General features: G+C 65.3%; 2 protein-coding genes across 2 annotated transcripts; one reads left to right on the forward strand and one right to left on the reverse strand.

Moving 5' to 3' along the window:
• Window positions 1–289: 289 nt before the first annotated feature.
• On the forward strand, window positions 290–9,703 carry LOC130611021 (ubiquitin-like modifier-activating enzyme 1; the record flags this gene model as incomplete). The annotated part of the gene is made up of 8 exons (XM_057431319.1): window positions 290–373; window positions 856–1,045; window positions 3,757–3,845; window positions 3,926–4,018; window positions 6,226–6,417; window positions 7,093–7,194; window positions 7,279–7,379; window positions 9,547–9,703. Coding segments are annotated over 8 exons (987 nt in total), but the record flags the coding sequence as incomplete, so codon positions are not given.
• An 831-nt stretch (window positions 9,704–10,534) lies between these two features.
• Window positions 10,535–14,643, reverse strand: CCDC115 (coiled-coil domain containing 115). Its single transcript, XM_057431329.1, has 6 exons — window positions 14,539–14,643; window positions 13,651–13,754; window positions 13,035–13,120; window positions 12,831–12,959; window positions 11,750–11,810; window positions 10,535–10,877 (listed from the first exon to the last, which is right to left on the reverse strand). Exons 1-6 carry the CDS (start codon window positions 14,641–14,643, stop codon window positions 10,535–10,537), a joined length of 828 nt encoding a protein of 275 aa, XP_057287312.1.
• Window positions 14,644–17,372: the final 2,729 nt, after the last annotated feature.

A 17,372-nucleotide genomic window follows, 5' to 3' on the forward strand; every position in this document is an offset into this window, starting at 1 on the left:
TCCCTGTGGCACCCCTGTGTGCTCCCCACTGCCACCCCTGTGTGCTCCCCCACTGCCACCTCTGTGTGCTCCCCCTGTGACACCCCTGGGTGCTCCCCCACTGCCACCCATGGGTGCCCCCCCATTAACACCCCTGTGTGCTCCCCACTGCCACCCCTGGGTGCTCCCCCTGTGCCACCCCTGGGTGCTCCCATTGACACCCATGGGTGCTCCCATTGACACCCATGGGTGCTCCCATTGACACCCATGGATGCTCCCATTGACACCCATGGGTGCTCTCTCTCCCCAGCCCCTGCACCTTGACTACGTGGTGGCGGCCGCCAACCTCTTTGCTCAGAGCTATGGGCTGGGGGGCAGCCGGGACCGTGGGGCTGTGCCCCCCCTTTCCCCATTGACACCCATGGGTGCTCCCATTGACACCCATGGGTGCTCCCATTGACACCCATGGATGCTCCCATTGACACCCATGGGTGCTCCCATTGACACCCATGGGTGCTCCCATTGACACCCATGGGTGCTCCCCCATTGACACCCCTGGGTGCTCCCATTGACACCCATGGGTGCTCCCATTGACACCCATGGGTGCTCCCCCATTGACACCCCTGTGTGCTCCCCCATTGACACCCATGGGTGCTCCCATTGACACCCATGGGTGCTCCCATTGACACCCATGGGTGCTCCCATTGACACCCCTGGGTGCTCCCATTGACACCCATGGGTGCTCCCCCATTGACACCCATGGGTGCTCCCCCATTGACACCCCTGTGTGCTCCCCCATTGACACCCATGGGTGCTCCCATTGACACCCATGGATGCTCCCATTGACACCCATGGGTGCTCTCTCTCTCTCCCCAGCCCCTGCACCTTGACTACGTGGTGGCGGCCGCCAACCTCTTTGCTCAGAGCTATGGGCTGGGGGGCAGCCGGGACCGTGGGGCCGTGGCCGCGCTCCTGCGCCACGTGCGGGTCCCCCCCTTCGCCCCCAAAGCCGGGGTCCGGATCCACGTGTCCGACCAGGAGCTGCAGAGCGCCGCGGCCAGCATGGGTATGGGGGAGGGGAAATGGGGGGATGGGAAATGGGGGGATGGGAAATGGGGGGGGGATGGGAAATGGGGGGATGGGGGGGATGGGGGGGATGGGAAATGGGGGGATGGAGGGGATGGACCCACGTGTCCGACCAGGAGCTGCAGAGCGCGGCGGCCAGCATCGGTATGGGGGGAGGGGAGGGGAAATGGGGGGATGGGTATGGGGGGAGGGGAAATGGGGGGATGGGAAATGGGGGGAGGGGAAATGGGGGGATGGGAAATGGGGGGGATGGGAAATGGGGGTTATGGGGATGGGAAATGGGGGGATGGAGGGGATGGATCCACGTGTCCGATCAGGAGCTGCAGAGCGCGGCGGCCAGCATGGGTATGGGGGGAGGGGAGGGGAAATGGGGGGGGGATGGGAAATGGGGGGAGGGGAAATGGGGGTAGGGGAACTCGGGGGGGATGGGAAATGGGGGGGGAGGGGAAATGGGGGGATGGGAAATGGGGGGAGGGGAAATGGGGGGAGGGGAAATGGGGGGATGGGAAATGGGGGGAGGGGAAATGGGGGGATGGGAAATGGGGGGAGGGGAAATGGGGGGAGGGGAAATGGGGGGAGGGGAAATGGGGGGATGGGAAATGGGGGGAGGGGAAATGGGGGGAGGGGAAATGGGGGGATGGGAAATGGGGGGGATGGGAAATGGGGGGATGGGAAATGGGGGGGATGGGAAATGGGGGGATGGGAAATGGGGGGGATGGGAAATGGGGGGATGGGAAATGGGGGGATGGGGGGGATGGGAAATGGGGGGGATGGGAAATGGGGGGGGATGGGAGATGGGGGGGATGGGGGAGGGGGGATGGGGGGGATGGGGGGGGATGGGAAATGATGGGGGGGTGGGGGGGGATGGGAGATGGTGGGGGGGGATGGGGGGGATGGGAAATAGGGGGATGGGAAATGGGGGGGATGGGAAATGGGGGGGATGGGAAATGGGGGGATGGGGGGGGGATGGGAAATGGGGGGAATTGGGGGGGGATGGGGGATGGGGTTTGAGGGGGATGGGAGGGGGGGGGATGGGGGCAGAGAGGGGTTATGGGGTTCCTGGGGGGGGGGATGGGAGATGGGGGGGGTTATGGGGGGGATGGGGGATTGAGGGGGATGGGGAGGGGTTACGGGGGATGAGAAATGGGGGGGATGGGGGAGGGGGGGTTATGGGGGAGGGGAGAGATGGGGGATTGAGGGGGATGGGGGGATGGGAAATAGGGGGGATGGGGGCATAGGGGATTATGGGGGATGGGGAGGGGTTATGGGAGATAAGGGGGGATGGGGGGGAATTACGGGGTTCCTATGGGGGGGGAATTATGGGGTTCCTATGGGTTAGGGGTGGGGTATGTGGGATGGGAGGGGAGTTATGGGGGTTATGGGGGATGGGGGGTTATGGGGTTCCTATGGGTGCTGATGGGGGGTTAGGGGTGTTTGGAGGGGGGGTTATGGGGTTCCTATGGGGGATGGGGTGGGGTGATGGGGGGGATGGCTTTCCTATGGGTGCTGGGGGGAGGGGGGATGGGGGGGTTATGGGGGGGGATGGGGTTCCTATGGGGTTAGGGTTAGGGTTCTATGGGTCCAGCCCCCCCAAGTGCCACTCTCCCCCCATGGATGCTCTGGGGGTCCCATGGGTGCTCTGGGGGTCCCATGGGTGCTCTGGAGGTCCCATGGGTGCAATAGTGGTCCTATGGGTGCTCTGGGGGTCCCATGGGTGCTCTGGGGGTCCCATGGGTGCAATGGGTGTCCCATGGGTTCAATTGGGGTCCCATGGATGCTCTGGGGGTCCCATGGGTGCAATGGGTGTCCCATGGGTGCAATGGGTGTCCTATGGGTGCTCTGAGGGTCCCATGGGTGCAATGGGCATCCCATGGGTGCTCTGGGGGTCCCATGGGTGCTCTGGGGGTCCCATGGGTGCAATGGGTGTCCTGTGGGTGCTCTGAGGGTCCCATGGGTGCAATGGGCATCCCATGGGTGCTCTGGGGGTCCCTTGGGTGCTCTGGGGTTCCCATGGGTGCAATGGGCATCCCATGGGTGCTCTGGGGGTCCCATGGGTGCTCTGGGGGTCCCATGGGTGCAATGGGTGTCCTGTGGGTGCTCTGAGGGTCCCATGGGTGCAATGGGCATCCCATGGGTGCTCTGGGGGTCCTGTGGGTGCTCTGGGGGTCCCATGGGTGCAATAGGGGTCCTATGGGTGCTTTGAGGGTCCCATGGGTGCAATGGGCATCCCATGGGTGCTCTGGGGGTCCCATGGGTGCTCTGGGGTTCCCATGGGTGCAATGGGCATCCCATGGGTGCTCTGGGGGTCCTATGGGTGCTCTGGGGGTCCCATGGGTGCTCTGGGGTTCCCATGGGTGCAATGGGGTTCCCATGGGTGCAATGGGTGTCCCATGGGTGCTCTGGGGTTCCCATGGGTGCTCTGGGGTTCCCATGGGTGCAGTGGGTGTCCCATGGGTGCTCTGGGGTTCCCATGGGTGCAATGGGGTTCCCATGGGTGCTCTGGGGTTCCCATGGGTGCTCTGGGGGTCCCCTGGGTGCTCTGGGGTTCCCATGGGTGCTCTGGGGGTCCCCTGGGTGCTCTGGGGTTCCCATGGGTGCTCTGGGTGTCCCATGGGTGCTCTGGGGTTCCCATGGGTGCTCTGGGGTTCCCATGTGTGCAATGGGTGTCCCATGGGTGCCCCCCACCCATAGACGACGGGCGCCTGGAGGAGCTGAAGGCGTCGCTGCCCAGCCCCGAGGAGCTGCGCGGGTTCCGCATGTACCCCATTGACTTCGAGAAGGTGGGTGCTGCCCCTCCCCCCAGCACCCATGGGTGCCCCCCCAGAGCACCCATGGGTGCTGCCCCTTCCCCCCCCCCCAGGACGATGACACCAACTTCCACATGGATTTCATCGTGGCTGCTTCCAACCTGCGGGCCGAGAACTACGACATCCCCCCGGCCGACCGCCACAAGGTGGGTGCTGTGGGTGCTAGGGGTGCTCCTATGGGTGCTATGGGTGCTAGGGGTGCTCCTATGGGTGCTATGGGTGCTCGTATGGGTGCTAGGGGTGCTCCTATGGGTGCTCCTATGGGTGCTAGGGGTGCTCCTATGGGTGCTGTGGGTGCTAGGGGTGCTCCTATGGGTGCTAGGGGTGCTACTATGGGTGCTCCTATGGGTGCTGTGGGTGCTAGGGGTGCTACTATGGGTGCTCCTATGGGTGCTCTGGGTGCTAGGGGTGCTCCTATGGGTGCTGTGGGTGCTAGGGGTGCTGCTATGGGTGCTCCTATGGGTGCTGTGGGTGCTCCTATGGGTGCTAGGGGTGCTCCTATGGGTGCTGTGGGTGCTATGGGTGCTCCTATGGGTGCTGTGGGTGCTATGGGTGCTCCTATGGGTGCTAGGGGTGCTACTATGGGTGCTCCTATGGGTGCTATGGGTGCTCCTATGGGTGCTATGGGTGCTGTGGGTGCTATGGGTGCTCCTATGGGTGCTAGGGGTGCTACTATGGGTGCTCCTATGGGTGCTAGGGGTGTTCCTATGGGTGCTAGGGGTGTTTCTATGGGAGCTATGGGTGCTCCTATGGGTGCTAGGGGTGTTTCTATGGGTGCTATGGGTGCTCCTATGGGTGCTAGGGGTGCTCCTATGGGTGCTATGGGTGTTCCTATGGGTGCTAGGGGTGTTTCTATGGGTGCTATGGGTGCTCCTATGGGTGCTAGGGGTGTTTCTATGGGTGCTCCTATGGGTGCTATGGGTGCTCCTATGGGTGCTATGGGTGCTCCTATGGGTGCTAGGGGTGCTCCTATGGGTGCTCCTATGGGTGCTATGGGTGTTCCTATGGGTGCTAGGGGTGTTTCTATGGGTGCTATGGGTGCTATGGGTGCTCCTATGGGTGCTAGGGGTGTTTCTATGGGTGCTCCTATGGGTGCTATGGGTGCTCCTATGGGTGCTAGGGGTGTTCCTATGGGTGCTATGGGTGCTCCTATGGGTGCTGTGGGTGCTCCTATGGGTGCTAGGGGTGTTCCTATGGGTGCTGTGGGTGCTCCTATGGGTGCTATAGACGAGGGGTGTCCATAGAGGCCCCACAGGCATCCCCAGCAGCCCCATAGGGATGCATGGGGAGCCCCCAGCATCCCCCCAGCCTCCCCATAGGGATCCATGGGCCACAGCACCCCTATAGCATCCCCATAGCATCCCTCCAGCCTCCCCATAGGGATCCATGGGGAGCCCCCAGCATCCCCATAGCATCCCCATAGGTGCCCTTAGCAGCCCCATAGGGATCCATGGGCCACAGCACCCCCATAGGGATCCATGGGGAGCCCCCAGCATCCCCCCAGCCTCCCCATAGGGATCCATGGGGAGCTCCCAGCATCCCCCCAGCATCCCCATAGGTGTCCCTAGCACCCCCATAGGGATCCATGGGGAGCCCCCAGCATCCCCATAGCATCCCCATAGGTGTCCCTAGCACCCCCATAGGGATCCTTGGGGAGCCCCCAGCATCCCCATAGGTGTCCCTAGCAGCCCCATAGGGATCCATGGGCCACAGCATCCCCATAGGGATCCATGGGGAGCCCCCAGCATTCCCCCAGCATCCCCATAGCATCCCCATAGGTGTCCCTAGCACCCCCATAGGGATCCATGGGGAGCCCCCAGCATCCCCATAGCATCCCCATAGGTGCCCTTAGCAGCCCCATAGGGATCCATGGGGAGCCCCCAGCATCCCCATAGGTGTCCCTAGCAGCCCCATAGGGATCCATGGGCCACAGCATCCCCATAGGGATCCATGGGGAGCCCCCAGCATTCCCCCAGCATCCCCATAGCATCCCCATAGGTGTCCCTAGCACCCCCATAGGGATCCATGGGGAGCTCCCAGCATCCCCATAGGTGCCCTTAGCATCCCCATAGGGATCCATGGGGAGCCCCCAGCATCCCCATAGGTGTCCCTAGCAGCCCCATAGGGATCCATGGGCCACAGCATCCCCATAGGTGTCCCTAGCACCCCCATAGGGATCCATGGGGAGCCCCCAGCATCCCCATAGGTGTCCCTAGCAGCCCCATAGGGATCCATGGGGAGCCCCCAGCATCCCCATAGGTGTCCCTAGCAGCCCCATAGGGATCCATGGGCCACAGCACCCCCATAGGGATCCATGGGGACCCCCCCTCACCTCCCCATCTCCGTGGGGCAGAGCAAGCTGATCGCGGGCAAGATCATCCCGGCCATCGCCACGACCACGGCGGCGGTTGTGGGGCTGGGCTGCCTGGAGCTGCTCAAGCTGGTGCAGGGCCAGCGGCGCCTGGGCTCCTACAAGAACGCCTTCCTCAACCTGGCCCTGCCCTTCCTCGCCTTCTCCGAGCCCATCGCCTGCCCCCGAAACAAGGTGAGAGCCGGCCTGCCCCACGGAGGTGAGGGGGTGGACATGTAGGGAGCTGTGGGGTGTGGAGGTGTGGGGGATGGAGCTGTGGGGTGTGGACACGTAGGGAGCTGTGGGGTGTGGAGATGTGGGGTATGGAGGTGTGGGGTATGAACACATAGATGGGGAGCTATGGGGTATGGAGCTATGGGGTGTGGAGCTGTGGGGTATGGACACATAGAGAGCTATGGGGTGTGGAGATGTGGGGTGTGGAGCTATGGGGTATGGAGCTGTGGGGTGTGGAGCTGGGGGAGCCCGCTATGGCTCTGCCCCCTCTCTATGTTTCTGCCCCCTCTCTATGGCTCTGCCCCCCCGCTATGGGTCTGACCCCCTCGCTATGGGTCTGACCCCCCGCTATGGGTCTGACCCCTCTCTATGGCTCTGCCCCCTCACTATGGGTCTGACTCCCCGCTATGGGTCTGACCCCTCTCTATGGGTCTGCTCTCCCCGCTATGGGTCTGACCCCTTGCTATGGGTCTGACCCCTCTCCATGGCTCTGCCCCCTCGCTATGGGTCTGACCCCTCCCTATGTTTATGACCCCCTCGCTATGGCTCTGCCCCCCCGCTATGGGTCTGACCCCTCTCCATGGCTCTGCCCCCCCGCTATGGGTCTGACCCCCCGCTATGGGTCTGCCCCCCCAGTACTACGAGGTGGAGTGGACGCTGTGGGACCGCTTCGAGGTGCAGGGGCTGCAGCCGGACGGGCAGGAGATGACCCTGCGCCAGTTCCTCGCCTACTTCAAGGTACCGCCCCCCCCCCCCTCCATGGGGCACTTGTGGGGCGCTGTGGGGCGCTATGGGGCGCCCATGGCTCTCTGTGCCCCACAGCGCGAGCATCGCCTGGAGATCACGATGCTGTCGCAGGGGGTCTCCATGCTCTACTCCTTCTTCATGCCCCCCGCCAAGCTGCGCGAGCGCCACGACCAACCGTAGGCCGTGGGGGGCACCCATGGGTGGGGGGAGCACCCATGGGTGGGGGGCACCCTATGGGGGGGGGAAACAGCACCCATTAATGGGGGGGCACTGGTGGGGGGGGGAGTGGGGGATATCCCATGGTGGGGTGGGGGTGGCACCCATGGGTGGGGGGGGGAACACCCATGAATGGTGCCCTCTATAGGGCACCCCACTCTATGGGTCCAGCCCCCCAAGTTCCTCTCCCCCCCATACCCACCTCCCTATGGGGCTCCCCCTTTCTATGGCTCCAGCCCCCCAAGTGCCTCTCCTCCCCCCATACCCACCTCCCTATGGGGCTTCTCCCTTTTCTATGGGTCCAGCCCCCCAAGTTCCTCTCCCCCCCATACCCACCTCCCTATGGGGCTCCCCCTTTCCTATAGCTCCAGCCCCCCAAGTTCCACTCCCCCCCATAGCCACCTCCCTATGGGGCTCCCCTTTTCTATGGGTCCAGCCCCCCAAGTTCCTCTCCCCCCCATAGCCACCTCCCTATGGGGCTCCCCCTTTCTATGCCTCCAGCCCCCCAAGTTCCTCTCCCCCCCATAGCCACCTCCCTATGGGGCTCCCCCTGTGTTCTATGGCTCCCGCCCCCCAAGTGCCTCTCGCCCCCATACCCACCTCCCTATGGGGCTCCCCGCTGTTCTATGGGTCCAGCCCCCCAAGTCCGCCCCCCCCCCCCCAGCCACCTCCCTATGGGGCTCCCCTTTTCTATGGGTCCAGCCCCCCAAGTTCCTCTCCCCCCCATACCCACCTCCCTATGGGGCTCCCCCTTTCTATGGGTCCAGCCCCCCAAGTTCCTCTCCCCCCCATAGCCACCTCCCTATGGGGCTCCCCCTTTCTATGCCTCCAGCCCCCAAGTTCCTCTCCCCCCCATAGCCACCTCCCTATGGGGCTCCCCCTGTGTTCTATGGCTCCCGCCCCCCAAGTGCCTCTCGCCCCCATACCCACCTCCCTATGGGGCTCCCCGCTGTTCTATGGGTCCAGCCCCCCAAGTCCGCCCCCCCCCCCAGCCACCTCCCTATGGGGCTCCCCTTTTCTATGGGTCCAGCCCCCAAGTTCCTCTCCCCCCCATACCCACCTCCCTATGGGGCTCCCCCTTTCTATGGGTCCAGCCCCCCAAGTTCCTCTCCCCCCCATAGCCACCTCCCTATGGGGCTCCCCCTGTGTTCTATGGCTCCCGCCCCCCAAGTGCCTCTCGCCCCCATATCCACCTCCCTATGGGGCTTCTCCCTTTTCTATGGGTCCAGCCCCCCAAGTCCGCCCCCCATTGCCACCTCCCTATGGGGCTCCCCTTTTCTATGGGTCCAGCCCCCCAAGTTCCTCTCCCCCCCATAGCCACCTCCCTATGGGGCTCCCCCTTTCCTATAGCTCCAGCCCCCCAAGTTCCTCTCCCCCCCATAGCCACCTCCCTATGGGGCTGCCCCGCTGTTCTATGGGTCCAGCCCCCCAAGTTCCTCTCCCCCCCATAGCCACCTCCCTATGGGGCTCCCCCTTTCCTATAGCTCCAGCCCCCCAAGTTCCTCTCCCCCCCATAGCCACCTCCCTATGGGGCTGCCCCGCTGTTCTATGGGTCCAGCCCCCCAAGTTCCTCTCCCCCCCATAGCCACCTCCCTATGGGGCTCCCCTGCTGTTCTATGGCTCCAGCCCCCCAAGTGCCTCTCCTCCCCCCATACCCACCTCCCTATTGGGCTTCTCCCTTTTCTGTGGGTCCAGCCCCCCAAGTTCCTCTCCCCCCCATTCCCACCTTCCTATGGGGCTCCCCCTGTGTTCTATGGCTCCCGCCCCCCAAGTGCCTCTCGCCCCCATATCCACCTCCCTATGGGGCTCCCCGCTGTTCTATGGGTCCAGCCCCCCAAGTCCGCCCCCCCCCCCCAGCCACCTCCCTATGGGGCTCCCCTTTTCTATGGGTCCAGCCCCCCAAGTTCCTCTCCCCCCCATAGCCACCTCCCTATGGGGCTCCCCGCTGTTCTATGGGTCCAGCCCCCCAAGTTCCTCTCCCCCCCATAGCCACCTCCCTATGGGGCTTCTCCCTTTTCTATGGGTCCAGCCCCCCAAGTTCCTCTCCCCCCCATAGCCACCTCCCTATGGGGCTCCCCGCTGTTCTATGGGTCCCGCCCCCCACGTCCGCCCCCCATCTCCCCCCAGGATGACGGAGATCGTGGCGCGGGTCTCCAAGAAGCGCCTGGGCCGCCACGTCAAGGCCTTGGTCTTCGAGCTCTGCTGCAACGACGACAGCGACGCCGACATCGAGGTGCCCTACGTGCGCTACAGCATCCGCTAGGCCACGCCCCCTCCGCGGGGGGGGCGGGGCCTCTGTGGGACACGCCCCCTCCGTTAAGCTCCTCCCCACCCCCCCCCTTCCTCCTCGCGCACACACCTCCCCCCCTCCCCCTTTCCACCCCACGTGGTTGGTGTCGGGCTCGGGGGGGGGGGGGGGCGGGGTAAAGGGGGGGGCCTGACCAATAAACAGAGAGATTGGCAAAGGGGCGGCTGTGATTGGATGGATGGGGGGGGGGGGGGGGTAAGGTGGGTGCTGGGGTGTGTTGTAGGGGCACTGGGATGGCGCCAAAGTGATGTCATAGTGATGTCATAGTGATGTCATAGTGATGTCATAGTGATGTCATGGTAGCACCAAAGGGTTGTAGTGACGTCATAGTGGCACCAAGATGGGGACAAAGTGATGTCACAGTGACGTCATAGTGCTACCAAGATGGAGACAAAGTGACGTCACAGTGACATCATGGTGGCACCAGTATGGCTCCAAAGTGACGTCACAGTAACATCATATCGACATCATAGAGCTACCGAGATGGACACAAAGTGACGTCACAGTGACGTCACATCGACGTCATAGCGCTACTGAGATGGACACAAAGTGACGTCACAGTGACGTCATAGCGCTACCGAGATGGGGACAAAGTGACATCACAGTGACGTCATAGTGCTACCGAGATGGGGACAAAGTGACGTCACAGTGATGTCATATCAACATCATGGCACTACCGAGAAGGGACAAAGTGACGTCACAGTGACATCATAGCGCTACCGAGATGGGGACAAAGTGACGTCACAGTGATGTCATATCGACGTCATAGCGCTCCCAAGATGGGGACAAAGTGACGTCACAGTGACATCACAACGGTGCCAAGATGGCTCCGAAGGCGACACAAAACCAGCGGCTGCCGTTGTCTTTATTAGGGACACGGTGACACGTCACAAGTGATGACGTCACTGCCGCGAGCGGTGACATCATGGTCACAGGCGGTGACGTCACTGTCGCGAGCGGTAACTGCACTGTCACAGGCAGTGACGTCACTGACACAAGTGCTGACGTCACTGTTGCGAGCGGTGATGTCACCGTTGTGGAGACATCGCTGTCTTGAGTGATGTCATTGTCATGAGTGATGACGTCACTGTCCTGAGCGGTGACGTCACCATCGCGAGCGCTGATGTCACCGTCACAAGCGGTGATGTCACTGTCACCCGCAGACAGGCTCCACGTTACCCACAGGGTCCTCGTGCAGCTCCAGCTCATCTGTGGGGACATGGGGGGCTCAGTGGCACCCATGGGTCACAACGGCACCCATGGGGCTCAGTGTCTCCCATAGGCCACAACAGCACCCATAGGCCCCAATGGCACCCGTAGACCTCAACGGCACCCATAGGCCCCAACGGCACCCATAGCCCCTAACGGCACCCATAGCTCCCAGTGGCACCCATAGGCCCCAGTGGCACCCATAGCCCCCAATGGCACCCATAGGCCCCAGTGGCACCCATAGCCCCCAGTGGCACCCATAGCCCCCAATGGCACCCATAGGCCCCAGTGGCACCCATTGGCCCCAATGGCACCCATAGGCCCCAGTGGTACCCATAGGCCCCAACGGCACCCATAGCCCCTAACGGCACCCATAGCTCCCAGTGGCACCCATAGGCCCCAGTGGCACCCATAGCCCCCAATGGCACCCATAGGCCCCAGTGGCACCCATAGCCCCCAGTGGCACCCATAGCCCCCAATGGCACCCATAGGCCCCAGTGGCACCCATTGGCCCCAATGGCACCCATAGGCCCCAGTGGTACCCATAGGCCCCAACGGCACCCATAGCCCCCAGTGGCACCCATAGCCCCCAATGGCACCCATAGCCCCCAGTGGCACCCATAGCCCCCAACGGCACCCATAGCCCCCAGTGGTACCCATAGCCCCCAGTGGCACCCATAGGCCCCAGTGGCACCCATAGCCCCCAATGGCACCCATAGGCCCCAGTGGCACCCATAGGCCCCACCTCTGCTCCCGGCGCTGCCCTCGGTGTCCGCACGGGGGCGCCGCTGCCCCCCAAGCAGGGCCCGGTACCGAGCGGCCGCCGCAGCCACCGCGCTCTGCAGCGTGGCCACGTCCAGCACCAGCGACACCGCTGAGACCCCCAAGTGTGGGGCAGGGACCGCAGTGAGACCCCCACGTGTGGGGCAGGGACCCCAGTGAGACCCCCACGTGTGGGGCAGGGACCGCAGTGAGACCCCCCCATGTGTGGGGCAGGGACCGCAGTGAGACCCCCAAGTGTGGGGCAGGGACCGCAGTGAGACCCCCAAGTGTGGGGCAGGGACCGCAGTGAGACCCCCACGTGTGGGGCAGGGACCGCAGTGAGACCCCCACGTGTGGGGCAGGGACCGCAGTGAGACCCCCAAGTGTGGGGCAGGGACCCCATTGAGACCCCCCCATCGTGTTGGGCAGGGACCCCACTGACCCTGCCAAGCGTGGGGCAGTGACCCCATTGAGACCCCCATGTGTGGGGCAGGGACCCCATTTACCCTCCCCATTGTGTGGGGCAGGGACCCTGTTGAGCCCCCCATCGTGTGGGGCAGGGACCCCATTGAGCCCACCAAGTGTGGGGCAGTGACCCCATTGAGACCCCCATGTGTGGGGCAGGGACCCCATTTACCCTCCCCATTGTGTGGGGCAGGGACCCTGTTGAGCCCCCCATCGTGTGGGGCAGGGACCCCATTGAGCCCACCAAGTGTGGGGCAGGGACCCCATTGAGCCCCTGATGTGTGGGGCAGGGACCCCATTTACCCTCCCCATTGTGTGGGGCAGGGACCCAACTGAGCCCCCCATCGTGTGGGGCAGGGACCCCATTGAGCCCACCAAGTGTGGGGCAGTGACCCCATTGAGCCCCTGATGTGTGGGGCAGGGACCCCATTTACCCTCCCCATCGTGCGGGGCAGGGACCCAACTGAGCCCCCCAAGTGTGGGGCAGGGACCCCATTTACCCTCCCCATCGTGTTGGGCAGTGACACCATTGAGTCCCCCAAGTGTGGGGCAGGGGCCCCCCAAGTGTGGGGCAGGGACCCCATTTACCCTCCCCATCGTGTGGGGCAGGGACCCTGTTGAGCCCCCCAAGTGTGGGGCAGGGACCCCCCCATTCTCCCCCCCTCACCTTGGCTGAAGGAGCCCTGCGCCCTCCGCAGGGGGAGGGGCACCAGGACCCCAAACCAGGTCAAAGGGTCCGGGGGGGGGCGGGGCGGGGCCCCCCCTTTCTCTGGGGGTCCCCGGCGCTGGCGCAACCCTGGGGGGAGGGGCACAAATGGGGGTGACCCCCACGTGACTGCGCCCCTCCCCCCCTCCCCTCCCCCCTCCTCACCTTTGCCCTCCCCCTCCTGGGGGTCCTCGGGGTCCCCCCCAGTCCCCGGCACCTCCTCAAAGCGGGGGGGGGCCCCCGGGTCCTGCCTGGGGGGAGGGGAGGAACGGATGTCACCAACCCCCCCATTGCCCCCCATTGTCCCTAATGAGGGGCAGTGGGGACCATCTCCCCCCATGTTCCACCCCCATTGCCCATCCTGGTCCCCATTGTCCCCCCATAGTCCCCATTGCACCCCCCATCTCCCCCCCCATTGTCCCCATATCCCCCCCACTGCCCCCCATAGACCCCATTGCCCCTCAATCTCCCCCCCCATTGTCCCCCCATTGTCCTCCCCCATCTCCCCCCCCACTGCCCCCCATGGTCCCCATTGCCCCCCCCCATCTCCCCCCCCATTGCCCCCCATGTCCCCCCCCCACTGCCCCCCATGGTCCCCCCATTGCCCCCCATATCCCCCCCACTGCCCCCCATAGACCCCATTGCCCCTCGATCTCCCCCCCCATTGCCCCCCATAGTCCCCCCATCTCCCCATTGCCCCTCGATCTCCCCCCCCATTGTCCCCCCATTGTCCTCCCCCATCTCCCCCCATTGCCCCCCATGTCCCCCCCTTGCCCCCCACCTGGGCAGGACCCGCACCCTCGGCTCCATGGAGGCCCCGTACTGCAGGGCCGAGACCCGGTGGCAGCCCAGGGAGTAGCGGGCCTGGGAGAGCGAGAGCCACCCCTGGGGGCGCCCCACGGACAGGGGTCACCCCACGGGGTCGCTATGGGGCAGCCCCACACGCGTCCCTATGGGGCAGGCCCAGCCCCACACGCGTCCCTATGGGGCAGCCCCAGCTCCACTCGCGTCCCTATGGGGCAGCCCCAGCCCCATACGTGTCCCTATGGGGCAGCCCCACACACGTCGCTATGGGGCAGCCCCACACACGTCGCTATGGGGCAGCTCCACACACGTCGCTATGGGTCAGCCCCAGCCCCACACACGTCGCTATGGGTCAGCCCCACACACGCCGCTATGGGGCAGCCCCACACACGCCGCTATGGGGCAGCCCCACACACGCCGCTATGGGGCAGCCCCACACACGCCGCTATGGGGCAGCCCCACACACGTCGCTATGGGGCAGCCCCACACACGCCGCTATGGGTCAGCCCCAGCCCCACACACGCTGCTATGGGGCAGCCCCACACACGTCGCTATGGGTCAGCCCCAGCCCCACACACGCCGCTATGGGGCAGCCCCAGCCCCACACACGCCGCTATGGGTCAGCCCCAGCCCCACACACGTCGCTATGGGGCAGCCCCACACACGCCGCTATGGGTCAGCCCCAGCCCCACACACGCTGCTATGGGGCAGCCCCACACACGTCGCTATGGGTCAGCCCCAGCCCCACACACGCTGCTATGGGGCAGCCCCACACACGCCGCTATGGGGCAGCCCCAGCCCCACACACGCCGCTATGGGTCAGCCCCACACACGTCCCTATGGGGCAGCCCCACACCCCCATCACCTCCCGCAGGACCCTCTCCAGGTTCTGCCTCCGCTCCTGCAGCGCCTCGAGCGCCTCCATCAGCGCCAGCGCCGCCGCGTCCAGCTCCGCTCCCAGCCCCGCCATCGCCTCCGCTTGTGCCCCATAGGGGGCAATGGGGACCCCCGTTTGTGCCCCATAGGGGGCAGTGGGACCCCCCCCTTTGTGCCCCATAGGGGGCAATGGGACCCCCCCTGTGCCCCATAGGGGGCAATGGGACCCCCCCTTTGTGCCCCATAGGGGGCAGTGGGACCCCCCCCTTTGTGCCCCATAGGGGGCAATGGGACCCCCCCTTTGTGCCCCATAGGGGGCAGTGGGACCCCCCCCTCTGTGCCCCATAGGGGGCAATGGGGACCCCGCCTTTGTGCCCCATAGCGATCAATGGGCCCCACGCCCCCCTGTGCCCCATAGGGGTCAATGGGACCCCCCCCTTGTGCCCCATAGGGGGCAGTGGGGACCCCCCCTTGTGCCCCATAGGGATCAATGGGACCCCCCTTTGTGCCCCATAGGGATCAATGGGACCCCCTCCTTTGTGCCCCATAGGGGGCAATGGGACCCCCTCCTTTGTGCCCCATAGGGGGCAGTGGGACCCCCCCTTTGTGCCCCATAGGGATCAATGGGCCCCACGCCCCCCTGTGCCCCATAGGGGTCAATGGGACCCCCCCCTTGTGCCCCATAGGGGGCAGTGGGGACCCCCCCTTGTGCCCCATAGGGATCAATGGGACCCCCCTTTGTGCCCCATAGGGGGCAATGGGACCCCCTCCTTTGTGCCCCATAGGGGGCAGTGGGACCCCCCCTTTGTGCCCCATAGGGGTCAATGGGCCCCACGCCCCCCTGTGCCCCATAGGGGGCAATGGGACCCCCCCCTTTGTGCCCCATAGGGGGCAATGGGACCCCCCTTTGTGCCCCATAGGGGGCAATGGGGACCCCTCCTTTATGCCCCATAGGGGTCAATGGGACCCTCCCCTTGTGCCCCATAGGGGGCAATGGGTTCCCCCCTCTGTGCCCCATAGGGGTCAATGGGACCCCCCCCTTGTGCCCCATAGGGGGCAGTGGGACCCCCCCCTTGTGCCCCATAGGGGGCAATGGGACCCCCCCTTTGTGCCCCATAGGGGGCAATGGGACCCCCCTTTGTGCCCCATAGGGGTCAATGGGACCCTCCCCTTGTGCCCCATAGGGGGCAATGGGTTCCCCCCTCTGTGCCCCATAGGGATCAATGGGACCCCCCTTTGTGCCCCATAGGGGGCAGTGGGGACCCCCCCTTGTGCCCCATAGGGATCAATGGGACCCCCCTTTGTGCCCCATAGGGGGCAGTGGGGACCCCCCCTTGTGCCCCATAGGGATCAATGGGACCCCCCTTTGTGCCCCATAGGGGGCAATGGGACCCCCCCTTTGTGCCCCATAGGGGGCAGTGGGGACCCCCCCTTGTGCCCCATAGGGGGCAATGGTACCCCACGTCCCCCCCTTTGTGCCCCATAGGGGGCAATGGGACCCCCCCCTTTGTGCCCCATAGGGGGCAGTGGGCCCCACGCCCCCCTGTGCCCCATAGGGATCAATGGGACCCCCCCCTTTGTGCCCCATAGGGGTCAATGGGACCCCCCCCTTGTGCCCCATAGGGGGCAGTGGGGACCCCCCCTTGTGCCCCATAGGGATCAATGGGACCCCCCTTTGTGCCCCATAGGGGGCAATGGGACCCCCTCCTTTGTGCCCCATAGGGGGCAGTGGGACCCCCCCTTTGTGCCCCATAGGGGTCAATGGGCCCCACGCCCCTGTGCCCCATAGGGGGCAATGGGACCCCCCCCTTTGTGCCCCATAGGGGGCAATGGGACCCCCCTTTGTGCCCCATAGGGGGCAATGGGGACCCCTCCTTTATGCCCCATAGGGGTCAATGGGACCCTCCCCTTGTGCCCCATAGGGGGCAATGGGTTCCCCCCTCTGTGCCCCATAGGGGTCAATGGGACCCCCCCTTTGTGCCCCATAGGGGGCAGTGGGACCCCCCCCTTGTGCCCCATAGGGGGCAATGGGACCCCCCCTTTGTGCCCCATAGGGGGCAATGGGACCCCCCTTTGTGCCCCATAGGGGTCAATGGGACCCTCCCCTTGTGCCCCATAGGGGGCAATGGGTTCCCCCCTCTGTGCCCCATAGGGATCAATGGGACCCCCCTTTGTGCCCCATAGGGGGCAGTGGGGAACCCCCTTGTGCCCCATAGGGATCAATGGGACCCCCCTTTGTGCCCCATAGGGGGCAATGGGACCCCCCCTTGTGCCCCATAGGGATCCCCCCCCTTGTGCCCCATAGGGGGCAATGGGACCCCCCCTTTGTGCCCCATAGGGGGCAATGGGGCCCCCCCCTTGTGCCCCATAGGGGGCAATGGGATCCCCCCTTTGTGCCCCATAGGGGGCAATGGGACCCCCCCTTTTGTGCCCCATAGGGGTCAATGGGACCCCCCCCTTGTGCCCCATAGGGGGCAATGGGGACCCCCCCCTTGTGCCCCATAGGGATCAATGGGCCCCACGCCCCCCTGTGCCCCATAGGGGTCAATGGGACCCCCCCCTTGTGCCCCATAGGGATCAATGGGCCCCACGCCCCCCTGTGCCCCCCAGCTCCGCCGCCAGGCCCGGCAGCGCAGGGAGTACCTGGAGCGCCGGGCGCAGGAGGAGAGGGGGCGGCGGCAGCGGGAGCGCAAAGAGAGGCTGAGGAGGGCGCTGGAAGGTGGGGGGGGGATGTGGGGCTGGGGGGGGTGGGGCTGGGGGGGGGGGCTGGTGTGTGTGTGTGTGTGTGTGTGTGGGGGCGGGGGGGGGGATGTGGGGCTGGGG

Source organism: Pezoporus wallicus, unplaced genomic scaffold (genome assembly GCF_028554395.1).
Source record: "Pezoporus wallicus isolate ANWC-B61680 ecotype Strahan unplaced genomic scaffold, APGP_CSIRO_Pwel_v1 contig_13698, whole genome shotgun sequence".
Taxonomy (NCBI): Eukaryota; Metazoa; Chordata; class Aves; order Psittaciformes; family Psittacidae; genus Pezoporus; species Pezoporus wallicus.